Source organism: Pleurodeles waltl, chromosome 12 (genome assembly GCF_031143425.1).
Source record: "Pleurodeles waltl isolate 20211129_DDA chromosome 12, aPleWal1.hap1.20221129, whole genome shotgun sequence".
In the NCBI taxonomy this organism is placed as follows: Eukaryota; Metazoa; Chordata; class Amphibia; order Caudata; family Salamandridae; genus Pleurodeles; species Pleurodeles waltl.
This window is the reverse complement of record NC_090451.1, coordinates 30,293,187-30,315,128: the sequence shown is the minus strand read 5'-3', so window position 1 is coordinate 30,315,128 and position 21,942 is coordinate 30,293,187. Positions and strand designations below refer to the sequence as shown.

Sequence of the window (21,942 nt, the reverse complement as noted above, 5' to 3'; positions counted from 1 at the left end):
ACCAACAACAGCTGTTAAAGGGACCATTTCCTTGCTGGCACCAGGGCCCATGGCCTCCTACTACACTACTGGGTATCAGGCGTCGTGAGCACAGGTGTCTGTGCACCATCAGGTCACTGAAGATGCGCAAGGTCATCATGTGTAACAACACCAGGTAAAGAAATATATATACACAAACTGTGCTTTCTGATCACAAATTCCAAAGCAGACGAGACCAGAGGTCCTGCAGGGTGCAGCGGCCGCCTCAGAGGTGCTCAGTACCTTGGATGTTGCTCCCTGGAGGGGCAGCTACTGAAGGAGGTCCTAAGCTATGGTGACGAGTGTCCAACCACAGCTGAAGGTGGGTGCAGGCAAAGTCAGGGATGGCACCCACAACCAAGGGGGGTATATGGAAAACAAAGAAGGACTTGTAAACACTCAATCCACTAGCCCAATATTTAGTCGTAGGTGAATCAGCACCACCTTTCAGGTACCAACACTGAACTCACGCATGTGGAACGGTGAGGAAAGGCGAGCGTGAGGATCTCCCTCATCCTAGCCATGAATGAATATCTCCCTCAGCTAGGGACGACCAGCTCGCTCATCCTTGCCATAAATGAATGTATCCCTCAGCCAGCGATGACCAGGGATGACCGTCTCCCTCAGCCAGGGGCGACCATCTCCCTCAGCCAGGGGCGAGCTTCTCCATCAGCCTAGCCGTGAGTAAATATCTTCCTCATCCAGGGACGACCTGGCCATGAATGAATATCTCCCTCAGCCACAGACAACTGTCTTACTAATTTTAGCCATGAATGAATATCTCCCCTCAACCAAGTCAGCGATGTGAACAGATCCCCTAGTTAATGACGAGCGTCTCCCTCAGTTAAGCCAGGGAGGAACATGATCCTCAGTGGGAGACAAGCCTGTCCCTCTGTCAGGGATCAGAGTCTCCCTCAGGTAGGGGTCTAGTGGTGGAATGTAGAGCCATCACCTCGCTGGTTCTACAGGAGCACCAGAAGCAGGCTTCCACACGGATGTGGCCAAATCTCTGGTCTTGTTTGTGGCAGAGAGTGGCTGAATGGCACCAGACCAACAAGAGAAAGTGTCAAACTAGTGAGTGGTAACACCACAGCAGAACACTACATTTTTGAAAATTCTTGGACGTACTAATTAGAAATTATTTTGACATCACAGGAAGTTGTGAATTAAAAAAAGTGATAGATGGAATGGATGAATTAATCTCAGCCACTGGTAATTCCTCGGGCCACATCCCAGTCCATCAGTATTTTGCCCCATTCCACCTCAGTTTGGACCCAGCCAACGCTGAAAAAACTGGTCCTATGTTGCTTGATTCCCAGTTCAGGGAGAACGTGGCCTGGCAGTTCAGACTCTTCCCATTGGAGCAGGGTCAAAACTGATTTGCATATGATGAGTCCAAATCGAGGTGGCACAGTGTGCAAAATAAGGACGGAGTGTGATGTGGCCCAGATTAATTACCAGCGCTAAAATTAATTCAAGCATTCCACCCATCACTTTTTTGTACATCACAAGAACTTATGTCACACGACGTTTGATATAAGTAACATCACTTTAAATAACTTGAAGAAAATACAAAAATAATAACACCAACACTTTAACAATACAGATGGCTGGCTTACAGCTCTCCTGTAGACACATCCAGATTAAATGTTGGACATATAGGGGGTTATTACAACTTTGGAGGATGTGTTAATCCGTCCCAAAAGTGACAGTAAAGTGACGGATATACCACCAGCCGTATTACGAGTCCATTATATCCTATGGAACTCGTAATACGGCTGGTGGTATATCCGTCACATTTGGGACGGATTAACACCTCCTCCAAAGTTGTAATAACCCCCATAGTGTCCTCAAGAAGTGTAGGAGAGCTGTAAGGTGCGAAAAGCGCTGCTGCCATGAACTGGAGGGTCTGTCGGTGGCTGGTTTCTAGTCAGAGGACTTATTCCAGCCTGTGAGACCCCCAGGAGCTGCTCTGCACGCATGTGAACTCTGAACAGGACCACATGTAGAAGGTCAGTTCTACCCCTTCAAACCAAGTGTGGCACTTAGCCTGTTTTGAATGAAAGCTCAACCTGTGCATCTGCGAGTCTCACTCACAATGAGTGAAACTTGAGTCTCTGCCAAAGCAGCCTGAATGGCCAGAGGTTTCCCAACAAACTCCAACACTTCATGCCCAAGGATAATCCACACACCAGGAGCACTGCTTAAATAACCACTTCCAATGGTTCTGCTGCAGGCAGGTGACTGTCAGCATCCCACTGAGCCATCTATGGCCACCCTGTTGCATCATGGGATTGTTCCTTATCTGTCCACTGGCATTTAATAACCTCCAACACGTGGCACTGCACAAGCTACCATAACGTGGAAGTAGCTAGGAATAGAGGCAAGTCAATCAGAGCAAAGAACTGAAAAAAGATTGTAGGCATCCACTAGATTCCCCAGCGAATGAGAGGCAAGCCAACGAGGAAAGAGGGACGGAGAAGGGGAGAGTAAGGTACAAACAGGAAGCGAACGACAGAGCTGAGAAGGAAGGTGGGTAGAAGGGAGTCCGAGAGGGCAGAGTCTACAGGAAGAAACAGAGATGCAAAACTTTGGAGAACAGAGGTCAAAGAGACACACCCTAAAGTCAAAGGCCAATTGGAGAATTTGGCAACTCCACATTAGGCTTGTAACGTCACCATAAGGTGGATTTTCTTCCTGCAAGGTTCCAAAAATGCAAGCCAAGCGACATTTAGGGTACCCTAGCACCATTTTCTAACACAGTCGGCCACGGTCGGAGGGCTGGTAAATATACTGCCACTCAATTAAATTTTCTACTCAAGCAGCAACAGAATCAAAACAAGCATTTGCAATGCAACGGGTCTCACGTTTGCTCATTTTAGAGCTGATAGCGTTGAAACTCCTAACCCGACTTTTCACCTATTGGGCAAAAGTGCATTTATATACGTAACCGAAAAAGTGCAATTAACTATATAAAGCGCTCGACTTCTACCAAGCGAGATCACGCTCGTAAATTAGAGAAAAAGAAGTCCACGAGCCCGATGGAAAACAGCGAGCCTCGCATGTTTTCTGTACTTGGTCGCTGCGCTCGTGGAGGGCTTGCCACCGGAAAAGGCATGCCGTATGCTTGCCTTCGACTAATGAAAGCAAGCAGATTTTATTAGGGAAGCCCATGAACCAATAAAAAACACTGACGTGATGTTGACAGGGTTCCGAGCCCTTTTCTAAACACTAAAGAGTCTCGCTGCGATATGCATGCGCGAGCGCAGGCAATGCAGGCTCGACCCTAAAAATGGCCACATGCTCTGCACGGTCCTCTACGGGCAGATTTTTCTGTGGTGCCTGCACTACTGGTGATAAATTCCAGCGTGACATGCATATTTCTGCCCGTTGGTTTAACTCCAGGGATTTTCACTGAGTTTTTATGTACCTCTGCAGATTTCCAAGTAGTGAAACTCCACAAGTCCCCCCCCACCCCTACCAAGACAACTGGGGGTGTAGCACAAAGACTGAGTGTATGAAGTTTTCACCACTTATCAGACTTTCAAATCCACAACTTGGCTCGGCAGCACTTTGGTCTCGCATCTCTTGAAACCAAGATGGCCTCTGCAAGACAGGAGGGAAGACAACTGGAAGTTGAGGTGCTGTCTGAGTGGTGCCTACAACGCGGAGGAGGCCGGATATGGGGGGCTGAATTGGACTGGAGATTTGATCTGCCATGAATTGACGCTTCCTTCAGGAATCCTCTGATCTTCCACAGACCTTGGTCTTGTGGTGCAGAAGATATTGTGTGGGAAACCTGTACTGAAACCATGCATCGTCAGCACCTGCAAGGCGAGAGTGCATGGAAAAAACATCAACAAAGAAGGGTGGTGAGAGATGTCAAGAGGCTGAGATGTCACATCTCAGCTCAGGAGGAAGAACAGAGGTCCACCTTGAACCTCGCAGTTCATGAAGATCACCTCAAAACAGGAGCCTTTGTTGTCCATGACAGCACCCAACCTCAGCCAAGGATATGGAGGAATAACCATAACTCCCACCCGATAACGCTGTCCAGGAGATCCTTAGCACAGTCTTAGAAGACAACCAAATCTACGAGTCAAGGGACCTCAGAAATAAGAGCAGAACTTAAGGTGTCGCTGCAGATACATGGACACAGAGCATCGCAGGAAGGTGATGCCACCAGGAAGGAGTCAAAGATCAGGCAGTGGAAACACCAAGAACGAACAACACAAAGCGAGAGCCCAGGCGATCCGGCTTTACCAGCCGTGAAGACTTCAAGGTGACCACCAGGTGAACAGGCTGCTTGTTCCCTCTTGGTGTCACAGACCAGGTGGTGGTCACTACCAGGCGACGGGCAGTTCATTCCTCCTTAGGGCAACAGTGAGACTTACACATGAACTTGGATGAGATGTGAATACAGCTGAACTGGTGGCGCAAACACTAAGTTCCTCTCAGGGGCACTCCATCTTCAGGTAGAAGGTCTCTAGATCTCTGGCGCACCTGCAATGCGCGCAGACAACGTTAAGGAACATCTGGAGTAGTCACTACTTCAAGGGCCATAACTTCCAAACTCCCTAAGTCAGAACCTTTTTGGTAACTAACCTGCAGCGAATAGTTCCTTAAAGTCTACTGCACTTCCATTCACACATCCCCAGGGTGCTTTCTGTGTGGGCAGCCATCGACCCATAGAGGACTCTCAGGCAGACCCAAGATACACTGACTGACACTTTTTGGAAGGAGGGAGCTACCTTGCTGTGAACATTCTCGAAGATGCTCGGATCTGAGGTTCAGGTGATCACGGGTCCTTACGTTGCCCTACGCGAGGATCCAGGGCATCTCAATAGGACATGGTAGAGTATCTGATGGACAGATGTTCCAATCAAGACCCAGTCTGGAAGAGGGATACTGGACACCGAGTACAGAACTTCACCAGCAGCCAGTCATGGAGGTGATGAGGGCCAGTGAACGAGCAGGCAGGGCACAGGAAGTGGCACCCTGAAGAGTCATCAGCGGGGTCTTCACTGCAGACATGGAACAACAGATCGTTGAGGGGGGGTCCTGCACTTACAATGCCCGGTGTGTACCCCTCAGGAGCACTTTAATGTTGGCACCTCTTCTTGGGCCAGTAAATGGTCTATGCTCTTTGCACCTGCTGTCCACCATGTGTGCCACGGTTCTGCAGGGTGGTCTCAAGTGCCACAGTTATGCAAAGAGTTCCCAGTGCTTCAAGGGCCAACAGTTGGATGGTGATTGAATTGACAGCTGATGGGTGACCTCCAAGAACTGTCAGCTGATTGGTGACCTCCAAGAACTGAGAGATGATGGATGACCACCGAGAACTGAGAGATGATGGATGACCTCCAAGACTTAATAGGTGGTGGGTGACCTCCGAGAACTGACAACTGATGGGTGACCACCAAGAATTAATAAGTGGTGGGTGACCACCAAGAAGTGACTGCTGGTGGGTAACCACCAAGAACTGACAGCTGGTGGGTGACCGTCAAGAATTGACAGCTGACAACTGATGGGTGACCACAAAGAAGTGACAGCTAAAGGGTGACCACCAAAAGTTAACAGGTGATTGATTACCACCAAGAACTGACAGCTAATTGGGAACTGACGGCTGAAGGGTGACCACCAAGAACTAATTGCTAATAGGTGACCACCAAGAACTGACGGGTGACCATCAAGAAATGACAGCGGACAGGTGACCTCCAAGAGTTAACAGTTGATTGGTGACCACCAACAACTGATGTCTGATGGGTGACCACGAAGAACTGGCAGCTGAAGTGTGAACACCAAGAACTGATTGCTAATAGGTGACCACCAAGAACTGACAGCTGAAGGGTGACCACCAAGAATTAACAGCTGATTAGTGACCACCAGGAATTAAGAGGTGATGGGTGACCTCCACGAACTGACAGCTGATGGGTGACCACTGACTACTAAGAACTGACCGTTGATCGATGACTCCTAAGAACTGATAGCTGAAGGATGAATGGATGACTCCCAAGAAATGACAGATGAATGACTCCCAAGAAATTACAGCTGATGGATGACCCCCAAGAACTGATAGCTGACCACCAAGAACTGACAGCCGATGAATGACTCCCAAGAACTGACAGCCGATGAATGACTCCCAAGAAGTATACGACTTCTTACACTTCTATAAACGTGGTGAGAAAGTGGGACGTCAGCAAAGCAAACCTCGTGGACACAACACCAGCGAGGAAGCACCCCTAAGACAGCGGTTACAGAGATAGGGGTGAGCAGATGGTGGGGAGGCCGGAAGTAACCAAAATGTGACAAGCGCTATGAAACATACAATGCATACATAAACAAACAAGCTCAAAAGGTCAACAGGATAAGAGGAGCAAGAAAGGAAAAGAGAGGGGGCAGAAGAAACCATGAGAGGCCAGGCCTGGGAGGTATGTAAGAGACCAGAGGTTTACTGGAGACCTGCATCAGGCAGGGGAGACCAGAGCCCGGCAAGAGAGACCAGAGCCCGGCAAGAGAGACCAGAGCCAGGCAAGAGAGACCAGAGCCAGGCAAGAGAGACCAGAGCCAGGCAAGAGAGACCAGAGCCAGGCAAGAGAGACCAGAGCCAGGCTAAGAGAGACCAGAGCCCGGATAAGGGAGACCAGAGCCCGGATAAGGGAGACCAGAGCCCGGATAAGGGAGACCAGAGCCCGGATAAGGGAGACCAGAGCCCGGATAAGGGAGACCAGAGCCCGGATAAGGGAGACCAGAGCCCGGATAAGGGAGACCAGAGCCCGGATAAGGGAGACCAGAGCCCGGATAAGGGAGACCAGAGCCCGGATAAGGGAGACCAGAGCCCGGTAAGGGAGACCAGAGCCAGGCAAGAGAGACCAGAGCCAGGCAAGAGAGACCAGAGCCAGGCAAGAGAGACCAGAGCCAGGCAAGAGAGACCAGAGCCAGGCAAGAGAGACCAGAGCCCGGCAAGAGAGACCAGAGCCAGGCAGGGGAGACCAGAGCCAGGCAGGGGAGACCAGAGCCAGGCAGGGGAGACCAGAGCCAGGCAGGGGAGACCAGAGCCAGGCAGGGGAGACCAGAGCCAGGCAGGGGAGACCAGAGCCAGGCAGGGGAGACCAGAGCCAGGCAGGGGAGACCAGAGCCAGGATCAAGATCCCAGAACCAGGCAGAAGACAGCGGGTCATGAGAGACCAGAGCCAGATAGAACATACTAAGGTCAGGCAGGAGACACCAGGGTCAGACAGGACAGCTACCTGCGCAAGGATGGACAGTCCGAGGTCCGGATATCACTCACCGATCACCACGCAGAGGACGTCAAGCGCCACAAACACCTTTCTCTTCTCCATCATCATGGCTCCTGGAGGGTTTGGGGGTCTCTTCCAGGGGAAGCCTCTGGTCTACGGGGTTTGTGGGGTACTGGGTGCCGTGATCTCGGCTCCTGGGGCCCCGAGAGTCCTCTGTCCCGGGGTTATCTCTCGTCCACTGGGGGAGTCTCCACCGGGGGCCTCATACCTGGAAGCTAGGGAGGGGGGGCTCTGTCTCCCTGTAGGATGCCGCCAGTGGGGGTTCGGTGACAGGGGGCTCCCAGGGGCCTTCCACCGCGGAGCCCTCTCTGGGTCGGCGCTCCCTCTCCTCGACTGTTGCTTCTCTGTCTCCTGTACCCCGAGACCCCCTCTCTAGCTCCTCTCCCGGGCTCCTCCGCCTGCCTCCCCTGCGCACCCAGCAGCCACTCCCGGCGCCTCCCTCCTGCCTCTTGGTCCTGGACCGGTGGAACTTGTTCTTCCGGAGGGAGTGACGGGCCGAGCAGGACCGAACCCAGCCCCGGCCCCGCCCTCGGTGCCGCCCCCGGGGGAGGTCCAGAGAGGGAGAAGGGAAGGATTTAGGGGAAAGTAGACAGGGAGGGGAGGGCAACAGGACACAGACCATGGAGAGGGATGGAGGGAAGAGGTGGGAGGCGCGAGGAGGGCGGGGAGAGAAGGTAACGCCAGGGGCCGGGGGCCGGGGGAGGCTGTGGAAAGTTGTGAGCGAGGGAGGGCGGGCGCACCGGGAGCGAGAGACAGGAGGAGAGGGGCGTCGGAGATAAAAGGGAAGGAAAGAAGCAGAGGATGGGAAGTGAGGGAAACAGAGTTGGGGGGAGGGAGGGGTGGAGGAGGGAGTCGTGGCAAGCAGGAGAAGGCGAGGGGTGGGGAGAAGGAATGAGTGACAGAGAGAAAGAGAAAATAGTGCGTTTACAATGCGCCAGGAAGCCGTGTGAATGTGACACCTCAGCTGCATGTAAGGAGCGCAGGCAGGAGCTTTATTTGCACTGTTCCGAAGCGCTTCCAGACTCTAGGCGCCCGCCCTCTTGGGTCGGGGATTCCCGTAAACCGCAAAGTTGTGTTAATAATTTATTGGTCAGCGCTGCAAATGGAAATAGGGGTCTCCTACTAGGCCTATTTGTTATTAAGCAGTACTAGTACTCTCTCATTAAATGTATTCCAGCAGTGCTGGCAAGTACCAATACTCTCCCATGAAATGTATTCAAACAGTGCTAACAACTACTAGAACTCTCCCATGAAATGTATTCCAGCAGCGTTGGCAAGTGCCAGTACTCTCCCATTAATTGTATTTCAGCAGTGCTGACAACTGCCACTGCTCTCCAATGAAATATATATTCCACCAGTGCTGACAAGTACCATTACTCTCCCATGAAATGTAATCCAGCACTGCTCATAAGTGTCAGTAGTCTCCCATTAAATGTATTCCAGCAGCGTTGGCTTGTACCAGTACACTCCCATGAAATGTATTCGAGCAGAACTGACAAGTACCACTACTCTTTCATGAAATCTATTCCAGCACTACTGACAAACACTCGTACTCTCCCATGAAATGTACCGCAGCAGAGCTGGCAACTACTAGTTCTATTACATGAAATGTATTCCAGCAGCACTGACACGTACCAGTACTCTCCTATGAAGCGTATTCCAGCAGCACTGACACGTACCAGTACTCTCCTATGAAGCATATTCCAGCAGTGCTGACACGTACCAGTACTCTCCTATAAAGCGTATTCCAGCAGTGCTGACAAGTACCAGTATTGTCCCATTAAATGTATTCCAGCAGCACTGACAAGTACTAGTACTCTCCCACGAAATGTATTCCAGCGGCGCTGACAAGTACCAGTACTCTCCCACAACATGTATTCCAGCAGCACTGACAAGTACCAGTACTCTCCTATAAAGCGTATTCCAGTAGTGCTGACAAGTACCAGTATTGTCCCATTAAATGTATTCCAGCAGCACTGACACGTACTAGTACTCTCCCACGAAATGTATTCCAGCGGCGCTGACAAGTACCAGTACTCTCCCACAACATGTATTCCAGCAGCACTGACAAGTACTAGTATGCTCCCATGAAACGTACTGCTGCAGAGATGACAAGTACCAGTACTCTCCCATGAAATGCATTCCAGCAGCAGTGACAAGTACCAGTACTCTCCCATTAAATATATTCCAGCAGTGCTGACAAGTACTCCTACTCTCCAATTAAATGTATTCCAGCCCCGCTGACAAGTACAAGTACTCTGGTATGAAATGTACTGCAGCAGACCTGACAAGTACCAGCACTCTCCCATGACATGTATTCCAGCAGCACTGACTAGTACTAGTATTCTACCATTAAATGTATTCCATCAGCGCTGACAAATACCATTACTCTCCCATTAAATGTATTCCAGCAGCGCTGACAAATAATAGTATTCTCCCATTAAATGTATTGCAGCAGCACTGACAAGTACTAGTACTCTCCTATAAAAAGTATTCCAGCAGAACTGACAATTACAAGTTCTCTCCCATTAAATGTATTCTATCAGCGCTGACAAGTGCCACTACTGTCCCATGAAATGTATTCCAGCAGCACTGACAAGTACCAGTACTCTCCCATTAAATGTATTCCAGAAACGCTGACAAGTACTAGTACTCTCCAATAAAATGTTCTACAACAGAGCTGGCAAGTACCAGTAATCTCCCATGAAATGCAATCCAGCACCGCTCATAAGTACCAGTACTCTCCCCTGAAATGTATTCCAGCAGTGCTGGCAGGTACTAGTACTCTCCCATGGAATACACTGCAGGAGAGCTGACAAATTCCAATACTCTCCCATGAAATGTATTCTAGCAGCGCTGACAAATATTCGTACTCTCCCATGAAATGTATTCCAGCAGCGCTAACAAGTTCTAGTATTCTCCCATGAAATGTACTGCAGTAGAGATGACACAAACCAGTACTCTCCCATGAAGTGTATTCCAGCAGCTCTGACAATTACTAGTATTCTCCCATGAAGTGTACTACAGCACAGCTGACAAGAACCAGTACTCTCCCATGAAATGTATTTCATCAGTGCTGACAAGTTCATGTACTGTCCCATAAAATGTATTCCAGCAGTGCTGAGAAGTACTAGTACTCTCCCATGAAATGAACTGCAGCAGAGTTCAGAAGTACCAATCCTCTTCCATTAAATGGATTCTAGCAGCGATGACACATACCAGTACTCTCCAAATAAATGTATTGCAGCAGCGCTGACAAGGAGCAGTACTCTTCCATGAAATATATCCCAGCAGCACTGATAAGTACCAGTACTCCACATTAAATGTATACCAGCATCGCTGACACGTATTAGTACTTTACCATGAAATGAACTGCAGCAGAGCTCAGAAGTACCAGTCCTCTCCCATTAAATGTATTCCAGCAGTGATAACAAGTACCAATGCTCTCCCATTAACTGTATTGCAGCAGCACTGACAAGGAGCAGTTCTCTCCCTTGAAATGTATTCCAGCAGCACTGACAAGTACCAGTACTCTCCCATTAAATGTATTACAGCAGCACTGACATCTACCAGTACTCTCCCATGAAATATATTCTAGCAGCGCTGACAACTACCTGTACTCTCCCATGAAATGTATTCCAGCAGTGCTGACAAGTACTATTAATCTCCCATTAAATCAATTCCGTAAATGCTGACAGGTACTATTACTCTGTCATTAAATGTATTCCAGCAGCGCTGATAAGTACTAGTACGCGCCCATTAAATGTACTGCTGCACAGCAGACAAGTACCAGTACTCTCCCACAAAATGTATTCCAGCAGTACTGGCAAGTACCAGTACTCTCCCATTAAATGTATTCCAGCAGCTCTGACAAGTGCTAGTAGTCTCCCATGAAATGTACTGCAGCACAGCTGACAAGTACCAGTACTCTCCATGAAATGTTTTATAGCAGTGCTGACACATGTCAGTACTCTCCCATTAAATGTATTCCAGCAGCACTGACAAGTACTATTACTCTCCCATGAAATTAACTGCAGCAGAGCTCAAACGTACCAGTACTCTCCCATTGAATGTATTCCAGCAGCGATGACAAGTATCAGTACACTCCCATTAAATGTATTCCAGCAGTGCTGAAAAGTACCACTACTCTCTTATTAAATATACTGCAGAAGCACTGAGACGTATTAGCACTCTCCCATGAATTGCACTGCAGCAAAGCTGAGAAGTAGAAGTACTCTCCCATTAAATGTATTCCAGCAGCGATTGGAAGTACCAGTACTCCCCCATTAAATGTACTCCAGCAGTGCTGACAAGAACTAATACTTTCTCATGAACTGAATTCCATCAGCGCTGACAAGTGACACTACTATCCCATGAAATGTGTTCCAGCAGCGCTGACAAGTGACACTACTATCCCATGAAATGTGTTCCAGCAGCGCTGACAAGTGACACTACTATCCCATGAAATGTGTTCCAGCAGCGCTGACAAGCACTAGTACTCTCTAATGAAATGTACTGCAGCAGAGCTGGTAAGTAGCAGTACTCTCCCATGAAATGTATTCCAGCAGCACTGACAAGTGGCACTGCTCTCCCATTAAATGTATTCCAGCAACGTTGACAAGTATTAGTGCTCACTGATAAACTGAATTCAAGCAGCGCTGACAAGTGCCACTACTATCCCATGAAATGCATCCCAGAAGCTCTGACAAGTACCATTATTTTCTTTTTAAATGTACTGCACAAGCGCTGACAGGTACTAGTACCGCCTGATGAAATGTGCTAAAGCAGAGCTGAGAAGTACCACTACTCTCCCATTAAATGTATTCCAGAAACAATGGCAAGTGCCAATACTCTCCTATGAAATGTATTCCAACAGCGCTGACAATACCAATACTCTCCCATGAAATGTATTCCAGCAGCGCTGACAAGTACTAGTACCCTCCAAGAAAATGTACTGCAGCAGAGCTGAAAAGTACCAATATTCTCCCACGAAATATATTCCAGCGGAGCTGACAAGTGGCAGTAGTGTCCCATTAAATGTATTCCAGAAACGATGACATATACCAGTACTCTCCCAGGAAATGTATTCCAGCAGCGCTGAGAAATACCAATACTCTCCCATTAAATACGTTCCAGCAGCGCTGACAAGTACCAGTACTCTCCCCTTAAATGTATTTAGCAGCACTGATAAGTGCCACTACTCTCCCATGAAATGTATTCCAGCAGCACTGACAAGTACCAGTACTCTCCCACTGGAATGTACTGCAGCAGAGTTGACAAATACCAGTACTCTCCCATGAAATGTTTTCTAGCAGCACTGACAAGTACCAGTACTCTCCCATGAAATGTACTGCAGCAGAGCTGACAAGTAGCAGTACTCTCCATGAAATGTATTTCAGCAGCGCTGACAAGTACTAGTACTCTCCCATGAAATGTACTGCAGCAGTGCTGACAAGTACCAGTACTCCCCCATGAAATGTATTCCAGCAGCAGTGACAAGTACTAGTACTCTCCCATGAAATGAACTGCAACAGAGCTCAGAAGTACCAGTACTCTCCCATTAAATGTATTCCAGCAGCGCTGACAGGTACCAGTATTCTGCCACTAAATGTACTGCACAAGCACTGACAAGTACTAGTACTCTCTGATGAAATGTATTGAAGCAGAGCTGAGAAGTTCCAATACTCTCCCATTAAATTTATTCCAGAAGCAATGACAAATGCCACTACACCCCCATGAAATGTATTTCAGCAGTGTTGACAAGTACCACTACTCTCCCATTAAATGTATTCCAGCAGCGCTGACAAGTACCAGTACTCTCTCATTAGATGCCCATTTACTCTCTCATTAAATGTATTGCAGCAGTGCTCAGAAGTGCAGGTATTCTCCCGTTAAATGTCCTACAGCAGTGCAGGGGTGTACTCTCCCAATAAATGTATTGCAGCAGTGCTGAGAAATGAAGGTATTCTTCATTTAAATGTATTCCAGCAGTGCTGAGAAGTGCTGGTATTTTCCAATTAAATGTATTACAGCAGTGCTGATACGTGTAGGTTGTCCAATTCAGTGTATTTCAACAGTGCTGAGAAGTGCCAGTACTCTCCCATTAAATGTATTGCAGCAGTGCTGAAATGTGCAGGTGTTCTCCCATTCAATATATTGCAACAGTGCTGAGAAGTACCAGTACTCTGCCTTTGAATGTATTGCAGCAGTGCTAAGAAGTGTAGGTAGTATCCCATTAAAAGTATTGCAGCAGAGCTAAGACGTGCTGGTATTGTCCCATTATATTCATGTTTCGCCGTGGTGGACCGTGGAGTGAGGCGAACATTCGGCTCGGGCGTGGCCGCGATCCAGGGCGGCCAGGCGTGCTGCGTCCCTGCCATTCATTATTTTTCTCGAGGCCCCAAATTGGGCATGGGGCCTCGGCGAGTTGTGGGAGCGGCGCACCCTCGCTGTTTTCCTCGACACCTCCCCCCCACCCCTCACTTACCTCATTACTCTATCCTTTTTCCTTCTTTCTTTTCTTTTTTCTTCTTTTCCTCCTGTATTTATGCACTTCTCCAGCTTCCATGTTTTCTCTTCTTCCGATCATGCCTTCTTTCTCCCTGCATGCCTTAGGAACCTTTTTCAACATGGTGTCTTTCTCTATATGTTTATATGATTTATTCCCTATCCAATATGGTGCCTTTCTACTTCCTGTTGGTCACTTCCTGTTCTTGGGTATATAAGGTGAGTGATTCTTGTTTTCCTTGGGTTGCAACACTTCCTTTGGTGGTGATATTCGCTCCTGCTACTTTCTTTGCCAGTTATATTTTTTCCTAGCCTGTTCCAGCTTTTTCAGTACTATTCTTGTCCTGTTGGAAAGACTTACCTTTTTGCTTCTATTTTGTTCAAGGGAGTTCCTGTTTAGAGGTTTTTCCCTTTTGGGTTTTTACCCTCTGGGACTCCTTCTGGAGGGCACGGACTGCTTTTGGCGTTCCGCCGTCGGCAGCACTGTGGCTACCAGAAAGGGCCGCCCCTACCTGGGTCAAGGCAGAACCTGCAAAAATCAAGACCTCTCCGCAGTTCCAGTGGGCCTAAGATATAAACAACGAGTAGTCCATGATAGATTGCAGCGCCTAACAAGCCAAACTTCATCAAGCGGAATGGAGAATACAGCAACGGCTGCTGCAGAACCAAACCAGCCGCTACTCTTAACTTTTCAACAACAAGCCCAGGAACTGCAACAATTAAGAAATGAAAACGCGGCTTTACAACAAGCCCTGGCATCCCTAACCACGATATTCCCACCTTCTCTACTACCACGCCTCATTTCTCAGGAGACCCAAACAAGCTATGAGAATTTCTTGATGCTCTGACTGTCTATTTTGCCTTTTGACCAACACAATTTGCGCAAGATAAAACAAAGGTGGTGTTACGACTCTGTCATCCCATTTCTAGGGGGCGCTGTAAGGGGACTGTTGGAAGCCTGGGAATCACCTTGAACGCTTATCTAGAGTCCCTTGCTGACTCCCGTTTGTTTCTCTTTTCGCCATTTAATGCTTTTGTAGTATTACATTTGGTTCCTGGGACTGCAAATCCCATAATGCACAGCCTGGTAGTCAGGAAAGCCTGGATTCTGTTTTACATTATTTTCTATGGGAGAAATCCAGTTGCTCCTTTTTTACCAGATCCTTTCCTCCAGGACTTACGAGTGTCCAAAACTACACACACCTGAGACCTCTCATGTGCAGCCCAGTCATATGAGTCCACCTGGGGTTTTCTGCAGCTTGGAACTGGTTATAAGCAGCCATTTCCTCAAGATACCCGTCGTGCTTTGGAGTTCAATTCCTTTGTATTCCAGACCCTTAATGGGAGGGTGTTCCAGTCTTGTTCCTGTTCTGTTCCAGCTTGAACCTGCTTTCTGTTTCTCTGCCCTGTTCCTGCTTGTTCCAGCCAGAGTCTGCTCCCTACCTCTTAGTCTGAACCTGCTCTCTGTTTCCAAGTCCAGTTTTCTGCTCAATCCTACTTCCTGTATTACAGCCCTGTCCTTGCTTGTTCCAGCCAAAGCCTGCTCTCTGTTTCCCAGTCCTGTCTCTGTTTGTTCCAGCCAGAAGTTTGCGCCCTGTTTTCCAGTCCTACTCCTGCCTTTGCTTCAGCCTGAGCCTGTTCTCAGTCCCTGCCTCTGCCTCTTTCCGTTTCCTCTCAGTATTTGTGTCTGGTAAGTGTTCTATCAGTCTTCACCCGTGTATAAGTGTCCTCCTTTGTACTGGGGTTGGCTCCTGGTTTCCAGGAGGCAACTCCAGCCACTATCCTTGTCTAGTGTTATACGTTGTCTTTCGTGCCTAACAGTGACACTGTGCTGTTGCTGTTTTTACAGGAATCGCCACTGTCTTTCCAGCTGAACCCACAAGAGCGTGTCTTGTGTATGTAAGTACTATCCCTGTTTGTGCTCTGGGGTCCAGAGACAGAATCACTTCTCTTCTGCTGCCTCCTTTCTATGGGGCTGGCAGGGTGACTATCTGTAAGAGCAAACTGCACAGAGGCATTGACTTTTCCTGTCGCTGTGGGAGGTTCTGCACCCTACTCTGTGTACAACCGCAGCATGTTTGTCCATTAGTAATCTGTTTCCTGTTTGTTCACACAAGGGTTACCCTGTTTTTACTTTCCTGTTTCCTGTGCCTGTTCATAGCTGTCCTTTCCCGTGTATGCCTTTAGCTGCCCTTCTGCCCCAGTACACTACCTCTTTAGGCTATTCGGTGACCTCAAGGGGTGTCCCAACCAGACTCCTGATCAGACCTGCCCGAATCCGTGACAGGTGGGCTATCTCATCAGTGCCTTGTCTGGTCCTGCCCTGGCCTGGGCGACTCCATTAGTAGCCTCCAACGACCCTGTGCTGTCTGACTATTTAACGTTTGTGATAGCATTTAAACACATTTTTGAATGCCCAGGATTGGAAGCATCAGCAGAAGAATCAAGGTGTGACATTCAACAAGGTACCCAAGATGTTCTCAATACATAACACGCTTTAGACAATTGGCAGCCGAGACGACATGGGTGGAACATACTCTGGTGACTCTTTTTTGCAGAGGTCTACGAGAGGACATAAAAGATTAATTAGTACATTCTGCCAGAGTAGACGATCTACGAGGCCTGATGGATTTATTGCTTTCCTTAGAATATCGTCTACAAGAACGTCGTCTAGAAAAGAGAAAGAATCATGGACCTTCTCAGTCAGGCAACCCACGTATGATCGTCCATCGTCCTGAAGAACCTCGTACTGCATTAAAGGAGACAACAGAAGGAGAACCTGTGCAAATAGACACTGCTCGTGGTCCTCTCTCTACTAGCGAATGTGAAGATAGACGTAGAAGAGGATTATGGCCCTCATTCCAAGTCTGGCGGGCGGCGGTAGCCGCCCGCCAGACCGGAACCGCCATTTGGCCGCTACGCGGCCAAAAGACCGCTGCCGGCATTCAAACCTTCCCGCTGGGCCGGAGGGCGCTAACCATGTTAGCGCCCGCCGGCCCAGCGGGAAGGAGGCCTGCAACACAGAAGCCGGCTCCGAATGGAGCCGGCGGTGTTGCGGCCGTGCGACGGGTGCAGTTGCACCCATCGCGCTTTTCACTGTCTGCTAGGCAGACAGTGAAAAGCCGGCCGGGGCCCTGTTCGGGGGCCCCTGCACTGCCCATGCCAGTGGCATGGGCGGTGCAGGAGCCCCCAGGGGCCCCAAGACACCCGTTACCGCCAGCCTCTTCCTGGCGGTGACAACCGCCAGAAACAGGCTGGCGGTAAGGGGGTCAGAATCCCCATGGCAGCGCTGCTTGCAGCACTGCCTTGGCGGATTCGCCCAGCCGGAGCAAAAACGTCGGGAAACCGCCGGCCCCGGTTTTCTGACCGTGGCTTTACCGCCGCGGTCAGAATGGGCTATGAAGCACAGCCAGCCTGTTGGCGGTGCTTCCGTCATCCGCGAACCTGGCGGTCATAGACCGCCAGGGTCGGAATGACCCCCTATGTCTATATTGTGGTGCTGCCCGCCATGTGCTCCGCACTTGTCCAGTTCATCCTGTGAAGACCTCGGGAAACGCCATTTCCCATCCTCTGTGAGAAAGACGGGATCTTCTGCAATACCTTCCATCATATCTTCCAAGGAAGATGCCACTGTCCTGTTTCTGTTACCTGTTACTCTACAATTACCTGACGGTCTTGAAGAAAGGACTTTGGCAGTAGTAGACTGTGGAGCCAATGGTGTTTATATGGATGTGACCTGGGCTAAGAAACTACAAATTCTACAACTACCAAAAGACGTTCCAGAACAAGGGCATACTGTAGATGGATCCCTATTATCATCCGGTCCTGTCATTCATACCACTTCAACTCTAGGTCTACACTTTGGAAAGCATCAGGAACATGTCTCTTTTGATTTAATCTTCTCCCCCAATCATACCATAATCCTAGGCATACCTTGGTTTATGAGACACAATCCGTATATTAATTGGGAAACCAGAACCATTTCTCTGTCTTCTAAATTCTGTCAAGACCATTGCTATGCTTCCGAAACCTATTGGTCCCCCAGAAAGATATTATCCCCAGTACAGGAATTAGGACAGTCTATAAACTCCATTCAAGGGGTACCTAGTCATTATCTGGATTTTATAGAAGTGTTCCAAAAACCATCAAAACCAGTACTACCCCCACACAGAGACTACAATTGTACCATTCTCCTGGAACCTGGAGCGGTTGTTCCATGTGGTAGAATGTATTCTCTCACGGAACCTGAAAAACAGATACTCAAGGACTATCTGCAAGAAAATCTACAGAGTGGTCTTATTACACCATCTTCTTCTCCTGCTGGGGCTCCCCTCTTCTTCGTACCCAAGAAGACGAAGGATCTTCGTCCCTGCATAGACTTTAGTGGATTAAATAAAATCACTATAAAAGACCCATATCCACTACCTCTCATCAAAGACATTTTGGAGGCTGTTAGGGGGGCACAGATGTTTACAAAATTAGACCTTCGGGGAGCAAACCACCTCTTACGAATTAAGGAAGGAGATGAGTGGAAAACTGCCTTTCGAACACCCTTTGGGCATTACGAATATAAGGTAACGCCTTTTGGTTTAACAAATGCCCCCTCAGTTTTTCAAAGATTTATGGATTTGATATTCTCCGACTTATTAAATCGCACTGTCGTGATTTATTTGGATGATATCCTTATATATTCCAGACACGCTGAATTCCATACTGAACACGTAAAGCAAGTTTTAAACAGCCTTAGGCAACATCAGCTCTACTGTAAACCTGAGAAATGTGAATTTGATAAGACAGAGGTGAAATATTTAGGCTATCACATTAATCAGATTGGTATCTCCATGGATCCAGAAAAGGTTCAGGCCATTCTAGATTGGCCATCCCCCTCATCAATCAAAGAAACTCAATGTTTCTTAGGGCTGGCCAACTTTTACCATAAGTTAATTTTGGACTTTGCTAAACAAACTAGTCAACTCATGCAAACACTCAAAAAAGAGAGTTTGCGAAACGGTTTCATCTGGACAGACGAGGCTGAGCCTGCTTTCCAAAACTTAAAACAGGCCTTCACCCAAGCACCCATACTAAGGCATCTGGACACCAATAAACAATTCATAGTTGTTACTGATGCTTCAGAAAGAGCTATCGGGGCAGCATTATTACGACAGGACGACGACGGATTAGAACATCCGATCTTTTATCTGTCTCATGTGCTCTCTGATTCTGAGCAAAATTATTCAGTGCTGGAAAGAGAACTCTTAGCTCTAAAAACAGCTTGTCAAGAGTGGAGCCAATTCCTCATCGGTTCAAAAGAACCCTTTTTATTAAGAACAGACCATCGTAATTTGCAATGCCTACGAAATTTTCAGTGTCGGAACAGTCGTCAAGCCCGCTGGGCCTTTTTCTTTAGTCAATATGATTTCTATATTCCCTATATTCCAGGTTCTCAAAATATTTTGGCAGATGCTTTAGCTCAACGCTACCCTGACAGTTCTAACACCCACTCACAATTTCTACTTGAACCAGACAAAATAATTTGTTAAGTCCAGTAATTCCTCGATGAAGTACAGTCTGAGTACTCAACTCTCTCAGAACAAGTACTAAAGAAACTATGTCCAAAAGTACACAAGAATGAAGGGTACTGCTACCATAAAGTCACGTTATTTCTAAATTCTAAGAAAGTGCCAGAAAAGGCACTCCAAATGTGTCACGATTCCCCTGTAGCCGGTCATCGTGGTATTAAAGGAACTCAGGTATTGCTCCTCTGCTATTTTTGGTGGCCTACACTGCAGCAAGATGCTGAAAGATACATGGAATCTTGTCCCATTTGCGCCCAAGCAAAAGAACCCCATACAAGGCCTGCAGGACTACTCCAACTATTACCGGTTCCACCAGCCCCCGGCACACAATATAAACCGATTTTATGTGTTCTTTACCTCCCTCTGCCGGAAACTGAGTTATAATGGTTACTGTAGATTTGTTTACTAAAATGGCTCATTTTACTGCCTTGAAGAAGGTACTTACATCTCAATAATTGAGCCAGATCTTCATCCAATAAATCTTTCATCTCCATGGCCTCCCTCAAATTATTGTGTCAGACTGGGGTCCTCAATACATATCACGGCTTTGGAAACACTTTTGTAAGATCTTGAATATCAATGTAGCTTTTTCTTCTAGATTTCAACCTCAAACCAACGGGCAGACAGAACGTCCTGTATTTATGCACTTCTCCAGCTTCAATGTTCTTTCTTCTTCCCATCATGCCTTCTTTCTCCCTGCATGCCTTAGGAACCTTTTTCAACATGGTGTCTTTCTCTATATGTTTCTGTGATTTATTCCCTATCCAATATGGTGCCTTTCTACTTCCTGTGGGTCACTTCCTTTTCTTGAGTATATAAGGTGAGTGATTCTTGTTCTCCTTGTGCTGCAACACTTCCTTTGGTGGTGATATTCACTCCTGCTACTTTCTTCGCCAGTTATATTTTTTCCTAGCCTGTTCCAGCTTTTTTCAGTACTATTCTTGTCCTGTTGGAAAGACTTACCTTTTTACTTCTTTTTTGTTCCAGGGAGTTCCTGTTTAGAGGTTTTTTCCCTTTGGGGTTTTTTCCTCTGGGACTCCTTCTGGAGGGCACGGACTGCTTTTGGCGTTCCTCCGTCGGCAGCACTGTGGCTACCAGAAAGGGCCGCCCCTACCTGGGTCAAGGCAGAACCTGCAAAAATAAAGACCTCTCTGCAGTTCCAGTGGGCCTAAGACATAACGACGAGTAGTCCGTGACAATGCATCGCAGCAGTGCTGAGAAGTATAAATACTGTCCCATTCAAAGTATTACAGCAGCGCAGAGAAGTGCCAACATTCTCCCAATAAATGTATTGCAGAAGTGCTGAGAGGTGCAGGTACCCTTCCATTAAATGTACTGCACTAGTGCTGAGAAATGCTGGTATTCTCCAATTAAGTGCATTGCAGCAGTGCTGAGAAGTGCAAATAGTGCCACATTCAATATAGTTCTGCAGTGCTAAGAAGTACCAGTATTCACCTATTAAATGTATAACACCAGGGCTGTGAAATTCAGGCACTCTCCCATTAAATGTATTGCAGTGGTGCAGAGAAGTGCAGGTACTATCCCATTAAATGTACTGAGAAGTGCAGGTACTCTTCCACGTAATGCCACCCTGATAACAGGTGCCGGTACTCTCCCATTAAATGTATTGCATCAGTTCTCATAAGTGCAGGTACTATCCCATTACATGTATTGCAGCAGTTCTGTGAAGTGCAGGTACTCTCCCATTAAATGTAGTGCAGCAGTGGTCAGAAATGCAGGTACTTTTCCACTGAATGTATTGCACCCTTAATAAGATGTACCAGTGCTCTCCCATTAAAGCCATTGCAGCAGTGGTGAGAAGTGCTTGTAGTCTCCCATTAAATGTATTGCAGCAGTGTTGAGAAGTGCAGGTACTCTCTGTTGAAATGTATTTCAGCAGTGCTGAGAAGTATAGGTACTCTTCCACTGATTTTATTGCTAAAGTGATGAGAAGTACCAGTACTCGCCCATTAAGTGTATTGCAGCAGTGGTGAGAAGTGCAGGTACTCTCCCGTTAAATGTATGGTAGCAGTGCTGAGAAGTGCAGGTACTTTCCATAGGAGTGCTGTGAAGTGCTGGTACTATCCTGTTAAATGTACGGTAGCAGAGCTGATAAGTGCTAGTACTCTCCCATTAAATGTATTGCAGCATTTCTGTGAAGTGCAGAAACTCTCCCTTTAAATGTATGGTAGTAGTGCTGAGAAGTGCACTACTTTCCCAATAAATACATTGCATCAGTGCCGATAAGTGACTGTACTCTCCCATTGAAAGTACTGCACAACTGATGAGAAGAACCGTTACCCTACCATTAAAAGTCTTGCACCTTTACTGCAAAGTGGAGGTACTCTCGAATTAAAAGTACTGAACCCTTCCTGTGATGTGTCAGTACTCTCCCATAAAAGTACCATACCGTTGCCCAGAAGTGGCAGTGCTCTCCCACTAAAGGTATTGCAGCCCTGCTGAGCAGAGCTGGTGCTTGGCCTTTCCCTCAGTCCTGGGAGTACCTGCCCCTTTCAGGCACTGTGTTTGCTTCCTTCCCT

General features: G+C 47.8%; 1 protein-coding gene across 2 annotated transcripts in view; it reads right to left on the bottom strand.

Moving 5' to 3' along the window:
• PLPP2 (phospholipid phosphatase 2) overlaps window positions 1-7,791 on the bottom strand; it is a 70,016-nt gene extending 62,225 nt beyond the window's left edge. Inside the window, exon 1 of one of the 2 annotated variants that reach the window (XM_069216287.1) lies at window positions 7,310-7,791. In XM_069216287.1, coding sequence (XP_069072388.1) covers window positions 7,310-7,367 — 58 coding nt within the window. In that variant the 5' untranslated portion in view covers window positions 7,368-7,791. Of the gene's footprint in view, window positions 1-7,268 lie in introns of both variants that reach the window. The other variant, XM_069216288.1, reaches the window with a different exon arrangement.
• Window positions 7,792-21,942: the final 14,151 nt, after the last annotated feature.